Source organism: Vanrija pseudolonga, chromosome 1, assembly GCF_020906515.1.
Source record: "Vanrija pseudolonga chromosome 1, complete sequence".
Classification (NCBI taxonomy): Eukaryota; Fungi; Basidiomycota; class Tremellomycetes; order Trichosporonales; family Trichosporonaceae; genus Vanrija; species Vanrija pseudolonga.
Window position 1 is genome coordinate 4581944 of NC_085849.1, and position 16886 is coordinate 4598829.

Sequence of the window (16886 nt, forward strand, 5' to 3'; positions counted from 1 at the left end):
GTGATGGTCCGAATGTGCATTCCGTTAAACCCACTAGCTCCAGAAGTGGTGGTCAGAGGTGTGGCCGTGCCCACTCGACAGCCCAGCCGATCGTGTTGGGGATGGAGGCATGTCGATGTGCAACCTTGTGCATTCGACGAAGGGACATGCGACGACTGTGGACTGCTCTTCACTCTCACCACTCACTCAGCATGCTCGCCCTCGTTGCCTTCGTTATTGGCGTGTACATCCTGCTACAGCCATCCACTCTGGCGCCGCACAAGACGGTGGCGGTGTCAGCTCCGGTCCGGCGTCAGCGAAATCGCCTCGTGCGCCGCCGGCGACGCGTCCTGATCAAAAAAGCGTCTTGAGGTCGGTCAACAGACCCGCGACTGTATCATCCATCTTGGCAGGGTATCAGCCAAGTGAGTATGCGAGCCCGGGTGATTGTCGCTTCGTCGGCCCACGCGTCCGGTGACAGCGGACATGCGCGTGGTCTTCGGCATGTCGCTTGCCTTATGATGGCGCCTGGAGAAACACTGACACCTTAAGCGCGTGTGGGGGTCATCTGGGGTTATCATACTATAGCCGAGATTGACGGCTGCTGGTCCAGCCGACCTTGAGTTGGGAAGAACAAGAGCAGGATATTGTTTACAGCGGTGACAACAGATGGCCCCCGAGTCATACCTGTATCCCGAGTTGCTGCCGAGATCCTTGGCAGATACTTTACTCAACCGAGAGCATCCGAGGTATATTGGAATGTGCAGTGTCAATCGCTCTCGTCGAGCTCCTTGTTGCACTGTCCTTGGTTGCGGAGCGCTCCCAGCGCCAGCTCCGGACAGATGTCGGGATCGGGTGGACGATGTCGGCCCTACTCAGCCTCCATGATGTCACAGGCTGCCTCTACCCCATATGCAGCTGCAAGGATCCGTTGCTGCGTGCGTGCCGTGCGTGCCGTGCGTGCCGCGCGTGCCTGGCCCACGCCACGCGACTACCTCGCCCAACCTATTGAAGTGGCCGAAGAGAGAGGATGAACATCTTGGTGCGCTGGGATAAAGTAGTCGATGTGGAAGAACTGCCGGGTAAACTCTGTAACTACACCCAACATCCTCGCCACCATCTGTAACACTTACGACGATTCATCCTCGATGCACGCTTGCTTTAGAACGTTTGGGATCATGCGGAAGACGCCAATGCCAAGACTTTGGCGGCGAGGTGACATGCCGCGTTGATCGAGCCGGAACAAAAGATGCACAATGTATAAAAGCGCGCCATTGCGGCTGCCAAGGACACCCACAAACCCACCGCTCCACAACGTCCACTGTCGGCCTTGTAGCCTGCTCCACAGCGACCTACAGCTCCACATGGTCAAGCACATGCGATAGCACGCGCATTACGACACAACAACAAGGCATTCCGCGCCTGTAAACTACCAAAGCGACGTCTTGACGTCTAACTCTCTCTCTCCTCTCTCTCCTCGTCCAACTTTCCCAGCGCCTCCAAGCCACCATGGCTGGTAACAAAAACAACGTGCCCGAGCCCGTCTCGGCGCTCGACTTTTCCGCACACACGGCCGACGCGTCCAAGGTGCTCGCCGCGCTCAATGTCGACCCCAAGACCGGCCTGTCGGAGGAGGAGGCGGCCAAGCGGCTGGCACTCTACGGCCCGAACCGCATCAAGCCGCCGCCAAAGGCCAACATCTGGAAGATCATCGGGCGGCAGGTCGCCAACGCCATGACGGCGATCCTGAGTACGTACCGCCTGCACGGACGATGGGCACCCACTAACGTGCACAGTCGGCGCCATGGCCGTGTCCTTTGGCGTCATGGACTGGATCTCGGGCGGCGTCATCGCTGCCCTCATCCTGCTCAACATCTCGGTCGGCACCTGGACAGAATGGGAGGCAGAGAAGATCGTCGCGAGCCTTGAGAGCGTCGGTGCTCCCATTGCCAACGTCGTACGCCACAACGCCGCGGGCGCAGTGTCCACTCGCACCATCGCCGTCGACGAGGTCGTCCCCGGTGACATTGTCGTGATCAAGAACGGCGACATTGTGCCTGCCGACGGCCGCGTGTTGGACGGCGTGAGCAACCTCGAGGCGGACGAGGCGTTCCTCACCGGCGAGAGTCTGCCCGTCGCCAAGCAGGCTGAGCCTGTCAGCGAGGACAACTGCCCCGTCGGCGACCGCGTGTCTATGGTCTTCTCGGGAGCTCAGATCACAAAGGGCCGCGCGCACGTCGTCGTCACGTCCACCGGCATGGGCACCGAGATCGGCAAGATTGCCAAGGCCCTGCAGAACAAGGCCGTCCGTACAGAGACTGGCTGGGCTGCGCGCATCCACCGATTGAAGGTTACCCTCGGCCTGGCCGAGACATCGCCGCTGCAGATCAAGCTCAACTCGCTCGCCTACACCCTCCTCTGCGCCGCCATTGTCACCGCCATCGTCGTCCTCGCGTCCACGGGCTTCAAGCACATCCCGAAGTCGATGGCTACATACACGGTCGCTGCGGCCGTGTCGATGCTGCCCGTGTCCATTGTGGCCGTCGTCTCGCTCACCCTGGCTCAAGCGTCCTCGGATCTCGCCAAGCGCAACGCCCTCGTGCGCCGGATGGACGCGATCGAGGCGCTGGCTGGTATTTACAACGTGTGCTCGGACAAGACGGGCACCCTCACCGTCGGCCGCATGGTAGTCAAGAAGATGTGGGTCCCCGTCCAGGACTCGCGCGACGGCGCCGCCCCGACCGACACGACTACGGGCCAGGTCTACGCTTTCGAGACTGGCGCCGACCCCTTCTACCCCCGCGGCGAGGTCACTCCGGACGACACCCCCCTCGTTGCCGGTGCTACGCTCGACGAGAAGTCTGCGGACCAGGATGATGCTGCGCCCGTGGAGGTCAGCACCATGGAGCGTGGCCTGCGCGACCTCGCCATTTGCACCTCGCTCTGTAACCAGGCCACACTGTCCCCGGGCACGGAAGAGGGCCAGGGATACCAGGCCAACGGCGACCCGACCGAGGTCGCGCTTCAGGTTGCCGCGCACAAGCTCGGCTTTGACAAGCCCCACCTCACCGGCGCGCTCCCGTCCCACCAGGACAAGGACAAGAAGCTCGCGCGCCACACATCGCGCAACTCGATCCTCCGCACTGACGCCATCAAGGGTCACTATGAGCAGGTGCTCGAGCACCCCTTCGATTCGACGGTCAAGCGCATGTCTATGGCTTACAAGCTCGTCGGTGGCGAGAAGCCCGAGCTCATTTGCGTCCTCAAGGGTGCAGTCGAGCGCGTCCTCCCCTGCTGCACGCATGTCCGCGACCAGCCGCTCAACGAGGCCGTTCTCGCCGAGATCATGACCAAGGTCGAGGCACTCGCGTCCCAGGGCCTCCGTGTGCTTGCCTTCGCCGCCAAGCAGGAGCCCGTCGACAAGGAGGCCGCGATCAAGGCCATGCCCCGCGCCGACTTTGAGCAAGGCTTCACTTTCCTCGGTCTCGCTGGCATCTTCGACCCGCCTCGCAAGGAGTCGCCTGGAGCCGTGGCTGACTGCCGCAAGGCGGGTATCACGCCCCGCATGCTCACCGGTGACCACCCGGCCACGGCCACGGCGATTGCCCTCCAGATCGGCATCCTCGACGGCTCCAAGTCGTACTCGAAGAACGCGGTCATGACGGGTCAGCAGTTCGACGCCCTGACTGACGCCGAGGTCGATGCGCTCGACGACTTGCCCCTTGTTGTCGCCCGATGCGCCCCGGAGACCAAGGTCCGCATGGTTGATGCCATCCACCGCAGGAAGCAGACCACCGCCATGACGGGCGACGGCGTCAACGACTCGCCGGCGCTCAAGCGCGCCGATGTCGGCGTCGCGATGGGCACGGGCTCGGATGTCGCCAAGCAGTCGGCACGCATCATCCTCACCGACGACAACTTCGCCTCGGCCATTCGTGCAATCCGCAAGGGCCGCTCGGTCTTCAAGAACCTGTCCAAGTTCCTGCTCTACCTCCTATCGGGCAACATTGGCGAGCTGGTTGTACTGCTTATCGGCCTGGCGTTCCGCGACGAAAAGGGCCACTCGGTCTTCCCGCTGTCCCCCGTCGCAGCCCTCTGGATCAACACCCTCACCGCTGGTCCTCCTGCAATGGCGCTCGGCCTCGAGCCCACGGCCGCCGACGCCATGGACCAGCCTCCCTCCGAGTACCGCACGCTGTTCACGTGGGAGTTCTACATCGACCTCGCGTTCTACGGGCTCCTCATGGGAGCCCAGGCCCTGATCAACTTTGTCATCGTCATGTACGGCTACTTCCCGGGTGACCTCGGCGTCGACTGCAATGACAGGGCCAGCAAAGCCTGCGACCCCGTCTTCGCCGCTCGTGCCTGCTGCATGGCGACCCTCATGATCGTCATGCTCATCCACGCCCTCCAGTGCAAGCACTCGACCATGTCCTTGTTCAAGATGAACCTCTGGGACAACAGGGTGCTGCTGTGGTGCGTCGTGGTACTCGTCCTCTCCATGTTCCCCGTCGTCTACATCCCCGTCATCAACGACAAGGTCTTCCTCATCGGCCAGCTCAAGTGGGAGTGGGGCATTGTCTTCGGCATGGTCATCATCTACTTCATCGCCTCCGAGGCCTACAAGTGGGTCAAGCGCGTGTACTTCCGCAGGAGGGATGCCAAGCGCGCGAGGAACCAGCCTTCCGCGGCTGTCGCTCGTATCGAGACGGGCAAGACTGGCGAAGCGCTCCCCAAGACGGCGACGAACAGCCTCTCGGGCTCGCTGACCAACGTGAATGTTGAGAAGACCCACCAGATCGTGTAGTTTGGTTAATTAGGGCTAGATAGTTAGAAGCAATGTATTGCTATTGCATGGTTCCAAGCAGGAGAGGCAGGGCGTGTGAGGAGGGCCCTCCCCAACTCTCAGCGTCCAGGGCGTTGAAGAGGCACAAACATGACGCCACAACGCCACCAAACAATGTGTGTGAGTCCACATGCATGCAGTGCCGGGCACGTTGAGAGCAGCTGTGCACATGGGGGGCCGTGAGAGCTATCTGGGCAGTTATAAGGTGGCCGGTAGACTGCCGAGTACCCCTCGTTGCCATCCCCGCCGCCATGCCATCCAACGACCACTCGAGCAAGCCCTACACCCGGCCACACGTCGACGCAGAGCCCTTCACCGACTTTACAGTCTCCGGCTCCAACCACCACTGCGTCCTGAGCAGCATAGAGCAGGTCGTGGTCGAGGACCGTCCGATCCCAGCGGTCGGCGACAACGAAGTGCTGGTCAAGGTCATGTCAACCGGAATCTGCGGCACGGATGTGAGTTGCCGCTTGCCCTTCTTGCTGAGCCCAGGTATCGTACTACTCCAACGGTCGTATCGGGGGGTCGGTGATCACCCAGCCGCATGTCCTAGGGCACGAGTCGGCGGGCATCGTGTACGCCGTCGGCAAGCTTGTGGACACGATCAAGCCGGGCGACCGTGTCGCGATCGAGCCGAGCTTGCCGTGCCGCGACTGCCGTTTCTGCAAAGAGGGAGCGTTCAAGTATGTCTGCGGTGCTGGAAGTGTGTGACCCGCTCACACCCCTTCCCAGCTACTGCAAGTATGAGCGCTACCTCGCCGCGCCGCACACCGACGGCACCCTGTGCCAATGGTACGCTTGCCCCACCCGCAATGCGGTCAAAATCCCGGCCAACCTCAGCTGGGAGGAGGCAGGTTGCATCCAGCCGCTGGCGATCGCGATCCAGATCGCACGGCGCGCGAATCTGCGCCCACACGCGCATGTCGTCGTGCTTGGCGCCGGGCCGCTCGGACTGTTGTGCATGGCCGTCGCGAGGTCCTACGGCGCACGGAGCATCACTGCGCTCGACCTGTCCACCGAGCGCCTGTCCTTTGCGTCCAAGTATGCCGCGACGCACACCTTCGTCTCGAGGACGCCGGAGCCTGGAGCCGATCCCCTCGAGTTCCACGCCAGGTTTACAGAGTACCTCCTTGACGTGGTCGGCGCCGAGGACGGGATCGACGTCGTCATCGACACCACTGGGGCCGAGGCGCCGATCCAGCTCGGCATGACGCTGCTCCGGTCTGGCGGCAACTGTGGGTGGTACTGGTGTGAGTGTTGCTGACGCCCAGTCGTCCAGGCCGGGCTGGGAGCCCCGCTCATCACCTTCCCCATCCTGCAGGTGGCCACCAAGGAGATCACGGTCTCGGGCGCGTTTCACTACACTGCGCGTTGCTTTGAAGACGGCATCGACCTGCTCGAGCGCGGGCTCGTCGATGTGCGCCCGCTCGTGACCAAGACGTTTGGCCTCACGCAGTCGGAGGAGGCGTTCAAGGCTGTTCGGAGTGGGCACGAGATCAAGGTGGTCATTCGGAACCAGGAGTGAGGAGCTCTTAAGTTGCCGCCGGTTCAGTCCGATGTTGGATAGATAGAGTTGATTCCCATGCAGCCTGGACAATGTTCACGTCATCGGCCAGCACGGGAACCAGCCTGCTGCCTCCACCTGACCTGTCCACCTTGCTCACACGTCGCTCTTCCGTGGGGACGTCATCGGATGCGTGTGGGTATGCGTGTGGGAGTCCAGACGCCTGTTGCCTATTGAACATCCGACACCCAGCATAGCATTTCTTGATGTCGCCCACTCACTCACCATGAAGCCAATGACAATGACCTCGCCCGTCAGGCTCGCCCTGGCCGCTCGCGTGAGGAACAACAGCACCTGTGCCCACTGACGACCCAGCGACCAGCGACCACACGACTTGCGCTACTCGGTACCCACGCTCAGCCTTTACGCTTCAACTCGACGCAGAGTGGCAAAGACAAGGAAGGGTGGGAGGAGGTCCGCGAGGAGAAACTCGGCGAGGAGCACAAGAAGCACCACTGGATGAAGGACACGCGCAACTTTATCCTCGTCGGCGGCGTGGTGGTCGCCGCGGCCGGGCTCTACTTCTACTATCGCAACGAGGAGCGCGGCGTCGAGGCGCTCGGTGACCTGGCCCAGCTGGCGCAGAGGGCACGCGCGGCGTCCAATGCGACGGCTGGTGCGTCGCACATCCACCCCAGCCTCGCGGACACAGTGCTGGCCACACGCGCGTTCGAGCCGTGGGCACCAGCGCCCGTGGTGCAGGTGTACGCCGAGGCTCTGCCCAACATCATCTCTGGCCCGGCTGGCGTATTCCCGCACCTGTCCAAGGAGGACGCCGACGCCGCCGTCAAGGAGCTCAAGCAGTTTGGCGATGACGTCAAGACTGTTACCGACCGGATCGGCAAGGAGCTCGAGAAGGCTGATCCGTCCAAGGTCAACTGGCAGAAGGTGTCCACCGATCTGAGGAAGCAGATCGGCGAGGACCGTTCTCAGGTTGTGGACGTGAGTCACATTCTCCACGCGCACACCGCTGACCGCAGTTCCTCGTAGGCCGCGCGCCGTCCAAGGCCGACGTCGACAAGGTGCTCAAGGCGCTCGCAGAGATCGACCAGGCCGAGCTGAAGGAGCTCGAGGCCATCGCGTCCAAGGTATGGCAGGATATCCAGGCGCACGACGACGGCGGGGACGCCGAGGACGTCGCCAAGAACTTTAACAAGGCGTACGACGGCGACCGGCACAAGCTGGTCACCAAGGTTAAGCGCGTTGCCCGTGCGTCGGGAGTCCCCGCCGCCAACGTCGAGTACTGGGCCCACAAGGAGGGCCGCGTGTCCACCGACAAGTCGGCGCAGGAGGTCGTCCAGCAGCTCCGCGACCTCGACGACTGGCTGCCCGACTCGGATGCCGTGCACGCCAGCGTTAGCAAGGCTTCGCCTAGCTGCGGGAAGATCTATGACCGGTCGGTTGACACCAAGGGGAGCAAGTAGAACAAACTACGTGCAGCTGCAGCCGTAACAGATGTATCATCATGCATCCCCAGTGACTATGGGTAACCCTACCAGGCATTCTCCTTCTGAATCTCGTCCAATTTGCCACCCCATTCTGAAAGGCATAGAAATGTTTCGCCTGCGGCGGGTCAGAGGTGCCCGGGACACGCAGCGTCTCAAATTCACCGCAAACGTCGCATGACGGCGGTAATCTCTTGCTGTCTGCAACATACACCGAGAGCTTGATCACGGAAGTCGGCGTGGTCCTCGCCTCAATTTCTGCGTGCGCCGCCATGGACTGTGCCATCCGGTGACCAGGGCACACCTCCTTGTCGTAGTACTCGAAGTATTCAACTGGCGGCAGTCCAGGTCGACGGGCATTGAGACGTTGCTCCTGCAAAGTGAACGCGTCGACTGTGTGGGCTATGAAGCCCATTCCCGAGTCGTCGTAGATCCGGAAACTCGTCCAGTCCGGGGGTACCCATTTGTCTTTGACGATGCTGGTCACACTATTGTCGTTCTCGACCCATTGGATGTCGCAGAAGAAGCGTGCCGACTCGTGTCCGTGCAACGCAAACGATCGCATTCCCTTCATCGGAAGCCAGTCGAGCTGGTTGCGAGCGCCCCAGTTCCATACGCAGACATCCGGGGTATGGAACAGGACGAAGTCTTCTGGTGGTTGATATGGCGGGTTCTTCTCGTAGCACCAGGTGTCATGATCGCTTCTTCCACCCAGTTTGAGCTTTTCGACGTTCGGGAACAGCGGTGTGTTGGGAAGTGACACATCGACGCATCTCTCCAGAGTTTGAGACTCTATGCCTCCACCGATGCGGAGGTGCCGAACAAACGCGAGGGAACGTCGCTTGCGGTCGCTGAGAGGCTGCTGGGCCTCGTTTGATTCGGGAGGGCAATCCAGGAGCCGGTATAGCTCATCGCCATGGAAATAAAGGCTGGAATATAGAAGCGGCGCACCCAGTTCCCAGAATTCAGATGAAACCCGTAGGACGCTGGCCAGGGCAGCTTGATCGGCGGGGATGTCGGGGTCGAGCTTGGCGATGATGAGCACGATCAACTCGTTTGGAAGTGTAGGCGAGATTCGACCCATGTGCGCCGCTGTCGTAGATGGTGACGGACAGGCAAGACGTATGTACTGTAGACATCGTTCTCAACCACGACCATGCCTTTGAAAAGTGGTGGCCACAGCATTCACGTGCCTGGAGCGGGGACACAGCACCTTTCCGGAACCGACATGAAGGAGCTGGACAACAAGTGGTATCCATTGCATGCAAGACAGTACTTGTGCTATGGGTTGTACGCAGCCTCCTCTTGGTAGCTCCTGTACTTGTCACCCCATTCCGGTGAAAGCACAAACGTCTGGGCTGGCGAAACGGATCAGCAGTTGTTGTGTCCTCGACGTAGTTCACCTACCACATACTCCACAGGGTGGGGCTTGCGAAACGTTGTCGTCATTGTACGTTGAGATTGTGATCATTGCATGGGTGGTGGAAACCACCTCGGTCTCGCGGAAGTCCGGCTTGGGACCGGAGTATGCATACCCAGTGAGGGTGCAGTGGGCGTCCTTGCCGCCATACTCGAGGTACTCGATCGGGGGAAGCCCAGGTCGACAGCTTCCGAGTCTTTGCAGCCAATCGAGCTGATTAAACGCACTCCACATGGATACACAGAGGTCGGGGCTGTTGAATAGGACGAATTCTGGCGGTGGCGGGGACTGTGGGCGGCACGACGGGCCGAAGCAGAAGTAATCGAGGTCATTTGGGCCAGCGAGACACAGCTTGTGGACACTGGGAAACGTTGGCGTGTTGGGAAGGGACAGTTCCACGAGCCGCTGAAATGCGTCCTCTGGGACTTGGCCCTCAAGACGGAGGGAGTGGACGAAGGTAAACGCGCGCCGTTGGCGCTCGCTGAGGGCTGATACTGGGGGTGGTGCCGTCCACGGATAGTCTGGATGTTCCCGATCCTCACTCAGGCCGTCGAAGAGCGATATGAGCTCGTCAGCTTCGAACGAGAGACTGCGGTAAAGCGCAGGGGCCGCCAGTTCCCAGAATGCCGACGACGTGCACAGGAGCTGGCCAGTGCTTCACGACCAGCCGAAGACTTGGGGTCGAGCTCGGCAACTATGAGCTGGATCAACTCGTTAGGGAGTGCTGGCGAGATGCGACCGGGGTGGGGCATTGGGACCGAGGAGTGGGTTAGGCTTCAAGATGTGTGGGTGGTCAGGAGCATGAGCGATGGAGACGGAGTGGTCTCTCGGGTAAGCGGATCCGAGGCCGATGTGTGTGACCCGAGTGCCGTACCTTAGGGGACGTCGTGTCAACGCCGCTCGTGTGTCTTGTCACCACACATTCAGACATGACCGACACCAACCGCGACCAGCTTCGAGACACCCCGCACGAGATCAAGATGCAAGCAATCTGTGTCCATATTCCACACCGTAAGCATAGCACGCGGTTCCAGATCGGACCGAGGTGGGCAGAGGAGGCGGTGCGGACGGGAGGGTGTGAAGGACCAGTAGCCACGCGACCAGGCACTGGGAACATGGATGCCGAGAGCGAGCTGGAGGGTGATGGGGGATCCGGGGAGTGACCAGTGACGCCGTGTCCCCCTTCCACGCTGCTCGCGTTTGATACTTCTGTTGCTGCGCCGCACCCGGGGTGACGGCGTCAAGAGCGACGGGCAGGTGTGGGGTGAGGGATGCCCGAGTGGCCGCCCCCTGACCTTGAGTTGGGCCGGCCACCAACTTCGGTATGCGGCCTTACCCCAACCTGCAGGACGCCGTCCGAACTCCCAATTGTGCGCCGTGGTGTGCACAGTGCATAGGTCCACAGTCGCTTCTTCCAGCTATCCTGCGATCTCCAGCCGGGGTGAGTGAGATTCGTCCCACAGAATGGGGGTCATTAGACTGTGGGGAAGCCCACTGTGAGTCATCCCGACAGGCACGGAAACCTCAGAACGTCCACCCTCGCATCGTCGTCTTGAACATGCACGAGTCCAGATGATCACGCTGGCGCACCCACCTCACCGCCAAGACATGCCCACTCAGATGCTGTGTCGTGCCGGTCCCGTAGGTCACCGGACCAGTATCGGCTACGTAACTTCACAAGTTGTTTCTGATGATACGCGCGCCGGATGTTAATGACCTTCTCAAGTCATGGTGGGGCGCTTCACAACGTCTTGAGCCGTCTTGACGACGGAGGAGGTTCCCACTGAGACCTGCGGAGAGGCACTCATCCCGAACCAACCACACCTAACAACATGAAGACCTTCTCCATCCTCGCCATGGGCCTGCTCGCCCTCCAATGTGAGTCCTTCCCCCAACCGGCACTGACCCCCAGCCTTCGCCTTCGGGCTCACCATGGCCCCCGAGCACACACCATCGTCTGTGGCCGGCGGTGGCCGCGGCGGTAACGGCGGCAAGGGAGGCAACGGCGGTGCTGGAGGTGCCGGCGGCGGCTCCGGTGGCAAGGGGGGAAATGGTGGCGCTGGGGGCAAGGGTGGTGATGGTGGCCCCGGGGGCGTCGGCGGCGCTGGCGGAGACGGGGGTGCTGGTGGTGCTGGTGGAGCAGGTGGGACCGACCCTTGTGCCTAGTGATGGCCCACTCGCCCATATATGTAGTGAGGCTCGCTTTGCGGTGTGTCGAAGGATGGACGGCAGTCACGTGAAATGGATGAGAGTTCTCCAGTCGCCGTGCCAGTGAACTGTGAGCAGTCAGGGTGTCACCGTGAACGGCACTCCGGGCGGAACCGCGATATTGAGGCGATGACCGTAAACTGAATACCTTGCGCTGCGCTTTGCACCGTGTTAGAGAGCATTAATCTTAAGAGCTTCGCTTCAGCGCTGACGACGTGTTGAAGGTGTGATCCACCAATGTGCCGGCACCTTGGAGTTTGGCCTGAACGGTCACTGCCCTCGCGGGCTGGAGCTGCGCTCGGTAAGAGAGAAACAGAGTGCGTTAACCTTCGAACGTTTCAGGTGAGTAATCGGGAACAACACGTCAGAGGCGCGGATCACACACTCGCCTTGTAATCTAGTGAGGTACCCGGCAGCCCAGCCTCCCCGTGATCGTCGCAAGTCAAGGCCCAGACAAGCTGGGCTCAACGACGTCTGATCCTGGGGTTGTGAGCTTAAAGCTGTTAGGCGGTAACACCGGGTGCGATGGCCAATGCCCTCGCCAACGGACGTGATGACTGACGGGTGGAGGCGGTACTGGGGAGTACATGTTGTTGTCGTGACCACGCTCCCTCTGTCAGCTTTGCACAATCTCCACCCAGGTCGCTGGACGTGCAAAGGGTCACCAGACTGTGTGGTTACGTCCCGCGCTGGCGCCACACTCTGAGAGCAAGGTTTAAGCATGATGTCGAGTCTCCGGAGCTTTTCCTGCGGGGGAGGTGGGGACAAAAGTGGGCCAGCCACAACCCCTGCCTCCAGACCTGCACTCCTCGTCCTGTCTCTGGTCATTCTTGATTGATGTAATTTCTCCTGAACGCAGGACCTGAATTTCTTGTGTGGGAAGTGGGTCGTGGTCGCGAATGCGGGGATGAAGACCGGTCCATGAAGAACACAGGGTCGAGTCTATGACGATCGTTGGGTAGGGTTTCATTTCCCCGTCATCACCGCTTCCGACTGTGGCCAACCGGAGACGCACACAAACAGGACTGGAGGCACCTCCCCGAGGAGCGAGGTACAGAAACAATGTGTGCGACGAGCCTCGCCAAGCCAACGCTGCACACTACAAGACGTCCCGATGCGACATCAAGCGCGGCTGGAGTCGTGTCGAGGGAAAGGTCGCGAAACGTTGCACATGATGCTGCTTCAGGCGGCAGTGCTCGGATGCTTTCTTGAATGATGGGACCCAGTCAGCGGGACGTACCTGTCCCACTTCCGCGTCCGCGTATGTCACTGACGACACTTCATCGCAATGTCTTGCAGCAGGAGCCTGAGAGTACACATGTGTGGGCGATGCCTGCCAAGACTTCGAGGCGGCATCGAGGAGGCCATCGAGCTTGACGCCGACATATTTAAGCAGGTCCGGAGTGTGGGCATCCCTCCCATCACAACACCTTTCTCCAACAATCCAGCAACATGAACACTTGGTCTTCTCTCGCGGTAGTCCTCATTACCCTCCAATGTAGGTTCCGCCTTTTTGCACATCTAACGCCAAGCGCTGGCCTCTGGCCTCACCATCTCGCCCTCGGCGTCGGCCACGGCGCTGGCCGGTGCCGGCGGTGAGGGAGGCAGTGGCGGCAACGGAGGCGACAATGGTGGCGGCGCAGGAGGCGACGGTGGCAATGGCGGTGAGGGAGGCGAGGGACCTGGCGGTGGAGCCGGCGGCGGCGGAGGCAGCGGTGGCAGCGGCGGCTCCGACCCCGGCGGCGGTGCGGGCGGCAAGGGCGGTAGCGGCGGCAAGGGCGGGGCTGGTGGCCAAGCTGGCACCTCGAGCGGCATTTCCAGCAGCACCACCGCCAGCGCGCCTACCACCTCCCCGACGTCTGAGCCGGTATGGGAGCAGTACGGCCACGCCCTCAAGTGGAACGCACCGTACACCGACCTAAACCTCTGTGGGCCGGCCCATGGGCCAGATGAGTTGCTGGTCCAGACGCCCATCGGTCAGAAGCGCGCGAAGTGCAACGGGACTGTCTCTATCAAGGGCGCCGTCTTTGGCGTTATCATGAAGGGACGCATTACGGGCACCTGCTTCGAGTGCGGCGGGTCGGACATCCAAGTTTCCCTCCCTATTTGGGAGAAGATCTCGCCCGAGTTCGACGAATCCGCCATCGCCGCGTACTGGAGCTTTGATGACTAGGAGGTTAGATGCAACGGTGTGAACCCCTCGCTTTGGAGCTGTACACATAGCTACCCGCCAGCACCGAAAGGTCTGATGACGCTGTAAGACTTTCGGTTCGACATCCGCTCCCCAGCCCCTCACCGGTACCTCGTCGTCGCTACGGCTAACGGACCGCGGCAATAGCTGTAACCTTGTTGTTCCAGCAACAGAGAGCGCGTCAGAGGCGCTCTCACGCACGCGTGGTGAGGTACCCGGTTGCGAGGTGCACTCATCATCGTAGCAAGTTCGGCTCGGTATGGAGTCGTCGCTCGCGTCGGGACGGCCTTCTGGTTGTCATGCAACGTTGCCATCCCCTCGCGGTTTGGGGGAAGGATCTGCGATGACGACGATGAGGGTGTGGGCCGCACTGTCCAAACAAACATCGGCTCTACACACAGCATATTCAGAGAGGTCTCAATTAACTTCAAATCAGAACCGAGAAACGCGGAAATGTGTGCCCGGATGCCTGCCGCTCATTCTCGTTTCTGAGGGGCACTACCTCATTACCGCACTATAAAGTTGCGGTCTCTCATGTTCGTCGCGAACTGTAAATGACTTCCGGCACAGCCTCGTCGACATTGCCATGCAAAGAACCCAAACCTAAAACGTTTCCGACCGGAACTTACGGACGTCTCGGACCGCGGCTCCCGGACCAAAGTGGCAGGCTCACCCCCCCCCCCCCCTGGTGCTCATCATACTCCACGCCAGACATGTTGAATGGTCGCGCTCCGGGCCAACCTTCCTCCTCATTGCCGCGCATTGGGGTCTTCTTCTTACTTGGACCCCCCAGCCCGGCGCAGCAGGGTGCGGGAGAGACCAAGTGGTCGCCGCTTGACGACGGTTCCTTTCGCGGGTAGGAGCCGCGCGCCAAGATCAATGATGCATGAGTCTCAATGATGCTTCCAGTTTGGCGGGCAATACAACTCGGCGTGAAAGGTATATAACGGCGTGGTCGAAGAGCCTTCCAGTTCCAACACAAGTCAAACAACATGAAGCTTTCCATCGCCCTTCTCTTCATCTCCCTCCAGAGTAAGTTTGGTCCACGCGGCGTTACTAACATACCCAGCGCTCGCCCTCAGCCTCACCGTCTCGCCTGCGGCGCACAGCAGTGCCCTCGCCTCGGTCGGGGGTAAGGGTGGCAAGGGTGGCAAGGGTGGTAACGGCGGTGCCGGTGGTGCTGGCGGTGGCGCCGGTGGTGCTGGTGGTGCTGGCGGTGCTGGCGGTGCTGGCGGTGCCGGTGGCGCTGGAGGCGGCGAGGGAGGTGAAGGTGGTGAGGGTGGAGAGGGTGGCCCCGGCGGTGCGCTTCCCAGCTCGACGACCACCTCTTTGCCCACGACCCCGAGCTGCCGTACCGAGTGGGATTTCAAGACCGACTTGGCCTTTGTGAAGGAGGTCGACACGGCCAGTACCTTCTGTGGCAATGTCTCGGTCACTTCGGAGTCGCGGGTTGTCGGCCTCAACCGCGAGTTTTTCCTTAACGGTGACAAGAGCAGATGCGGCGAGAAGGTGACTGTGCGCATCGGCGACAAGGAGGCCGAGGCGGTCGTCTACGCCGAAGCATTCTTCCAGGCCTTCATTTCGGCGCCCCTCTACAAGGACCTCACGGGCAAGGACTACGTGCCTTTCACGGAGTATGGTGAAGGCGTCACCCCAGCCAAAGTCCGCTTCGGCGTCAACCCACCCGAGTGCCCGAAGACCGATTAGGGCAAAGGGTTGTGATCGCGACACCTTCTACGTCGGGACTACATGCACGAGCAGCCTGGCGATGATGCCCCTTCTCCAATGAGCGAAGTCGTTTCCCGACCTCGACCAGGTGAAGAGCAGAATTAGCCACCTTGAAATGAACTGTTATTGAAGGCTCGCATTAGAGTCATCCATCTGGGGCAGGAGTCTGACGAACTGGCACATCAATACGCCATGTGCAAGGCAGGGATATGCAGAGAGAGGGGATAACCTTGAAATGCTTCTGGCTAGCTGGTCGACCAGAGAGGCAAACGCAGCAACGGAGTAAGGCGGTTCGGGCCCGTCTGGTGCCTCAACCCACCCGAGCAAGCAACCTTAAAACCGACGTGCGCGCGTGTCTTCGACCTCTTCCCACATCCACGCGAGCAGGTACCCGCCTTTGAGGTGGCTCCAACCAACATGGACCGAGGCATGCTGTCACCGTCGCGTCCGCGGCAACGTGGGGGGAGGTTGCGACTCCCATCTCGGCATATTCGACTTCGTGTCATTTTCATTGTGGGTGCCAGCCCCCAATGAGTCTTCTTACCATGATGCTGCTTGGCGACGGTTCCTTCGGGAGTGCGCAGTACATCACAGAGGTTCCAAGCTGCCCTACCCTCGTTAGTAATAGGAATGACGCCCGAAGGGAGGGCGGCCTTTGAAGCAGAGGGGGTGCTGACGACAAGCAACTCTGCAACAAGAATAACCGCAGCAATGCAAAGGGTAAGCCTGTTTTCGCAACAGTCTCCAACTCCGCCCTAGCTCGCAGCAACATCATGAAGCTCTCCCTCGTCGTGCTGTTCACCGCGGTCAATTGTGAGCGACCTCCATGCAGCAGCACTGACATCGAGACTTCGCCCTCGGGCTCACTGTTCCGCCCCACGCCCCACACAGCCCCCTCGTCTCCGTCCCGGGTCGCGGTGGGCGTGGTGGTAAGGGCGGGAAGGGTGGTAGCGGCGGCACCGGAGGTACTTGTGGCAAAGGTGGTGCTGGTGGAGCGGGTGGCAGTGGTGGTCACCGGGTTGGAGGTGTCGACAACATGACTAGCTCTTCCAGCCCAGAGGGGACCACGATCTTCGACTACCTCACAACCACCTCGACCTCATCCGCCCGTGACCCGGCGGAGACGGAGCGATGGCTTCGCCCCGTGTTCACCAATATCGGCAAGGTGAACACGCAGAACCCATTCTGCGGGGCAGGGTCGAACATCACCACGACCTCGCGCGTCGTCGCCTTGCCCAACGATTACTTCCGCAAAGGCAACCGCTACGACGACATATCCAACTGCGGCCGCGAGGTGGTTGTGAGCTGGCAAGGGCACGAAGTAACAGCGACATTGTACGACGTTCTCAGCCGGGGGGACCTCTGGCTCTCGGAGCAGGTTTATCGCGACCTCACGGGCCGCCAGTACAACGTCGACGCACCTGATGGTGAAGGAGTCCTGGCGGATGTTTCGTATCGCCTTGTTGATCAGGCCTGATGCACTCTGCTGTCTGAATGGGCCGTGA

The 16886-nt window shown here is 60.9% G+C and overlaps 6 protein-coding genes across 6 annotated transcripts; 5 read left to right on the top strand and 1 right to left on the bottom strand.

The window, feature by feature from the left end:
* Window positions 1-1488: 1488 nt before the first annotated feature.
* cta3_1 (Calcium-transporting ATPase 3) lies at window positions 1489-4786 on the top strand (the record flags this gene model as incomplete). Its single annotated transcript, XM_062768207.1, has 2 exons — window positions 1489-1729; window positions 1776-4786. The coding sequence occupies 2 exons, from the start codon at window positions 1489-1491 to the stop codon at window positions 4784-4786; spliced, it is 3252 nt and encodes a 1083-aa protein (XP_062624191.1).
* A 280-nt stretch (window positions 4787-5066) lies between these two features.
* Window positions 5067-7876, top strand: xdhA_3 (putative D-xylulose reductase A). The gene is made up of 7 exons (XM_062768208.1): window positions 5067-5283; window positions 5318-5508; window positions 5558-6060; window positions 6097-6346; window positions 6648-6666; window positions 6705-7331; window positions 7370-7876. The coding sequence occupies exons 1-7, from the start codon at window positions 5077-5079 to the stop codon at window positions 7811-7813; spliced, it is 2241 nt and encodes a 746-aa protein (XP_062624192.1). The 5' UTR covers window positions 5067-5076; the 3' UTR covers window positions 7814-7876.
* Window positions 7877-7881: 5 nt separating this feature from the next.
* LOC62_01G001711 (uncharacterized protein) lies at window positions 7882-8918 on the bottom strand (the record flags this gene model as incomplete). Its single annotated transcript, XM_062768209.1, has 2 exons — window positions 7882-7928; window positions 8000-8918. The coding sequence occupies 2 exons, from the start codon at window positions 8916-8918 to the stop codon at window positions 7882-7884; spliced, it is 966 nt and encodes a 321-aa protein (XP_062624193.1).
* Window positions 8919-11086: 2168 nt separating this feature from the next.
* LOC62_01G001712 (uncharacterized protein) lies at window positions 11087-13635 on the top strand (the record flags this gene model as incomplete). Its single annotated transcript, XM_062768210.1, has 3 exons — window positions 11087-11132; window positions 11167-11397; window positions 12995-13635. The coding sequence occupies 3 exons, from the start codon at window positions 11087-11089 to the stop codon at window positions 13633-13635; spliced, it is 918 nt and encodes a 305-aa protein (XP_062624194.1).
* Window positions 13636-14645: 1010 nt separating this feature from the next.
* On the top strand, window positions 14646-15360 carry LOC62_01G001713 (uncharacterized protein; the record flags this gene model as incomplete). Its single annotated transcript, XM_062768211.1, has 2 exons — window positions 14646-14685; window positions 14723-15360. 2 exons carry the CDS (start codon window positions 14646-14648, stop codon window positions 15358-15360), a joined length of 678 nt encoding a protein of 225 aa, XP_062624195.1.
* A 794-nt stretch (window positions 15361-16154) lies between these two features.
* Window positions 16155-16858, top strand: LOC62_01G001714 (uncharacterized protein; the record flags this gene model as incomplete). The annotated part of the gene is made up of 2 exons (XM_062768212.1): window positions 16155-16194; window positions 16362-16858. 2 exons carry the CDS (start codon window positions 16155-16157, stop codon window positions 16856-16858), a joined length of 537 nt encoding a protein of 178 aa, XP_062624196.1.
* Window positions 16859-16886: the final 28 nt, after the last annotated feature.

Bases quoted from the DNA above. Each gene is read 5' to 3' on its own strand.
- xdhA_3 (XM_062768208.1), top strand. From the start codon at position 5,077: ATGCCATCCAACGACCACTCGAGCAAGCCCTACACCCGGCCACACGTC. The intron at 5,509-5,557 runs GTATGTCTGCGG...ACCCCTTCCCAG, and splicing joins TGCAAAGAGGGAGCGTTCAA to CTACTGCAAGTATGAGCGCT. The intron at 6,061-6,096 runs GTGGGTGGTACT...GCTGACGCCCAG, and splicing joins GCTCCGGTCTGGCGGCAACT to TCGTCCAGGCCGGGCTGGGA.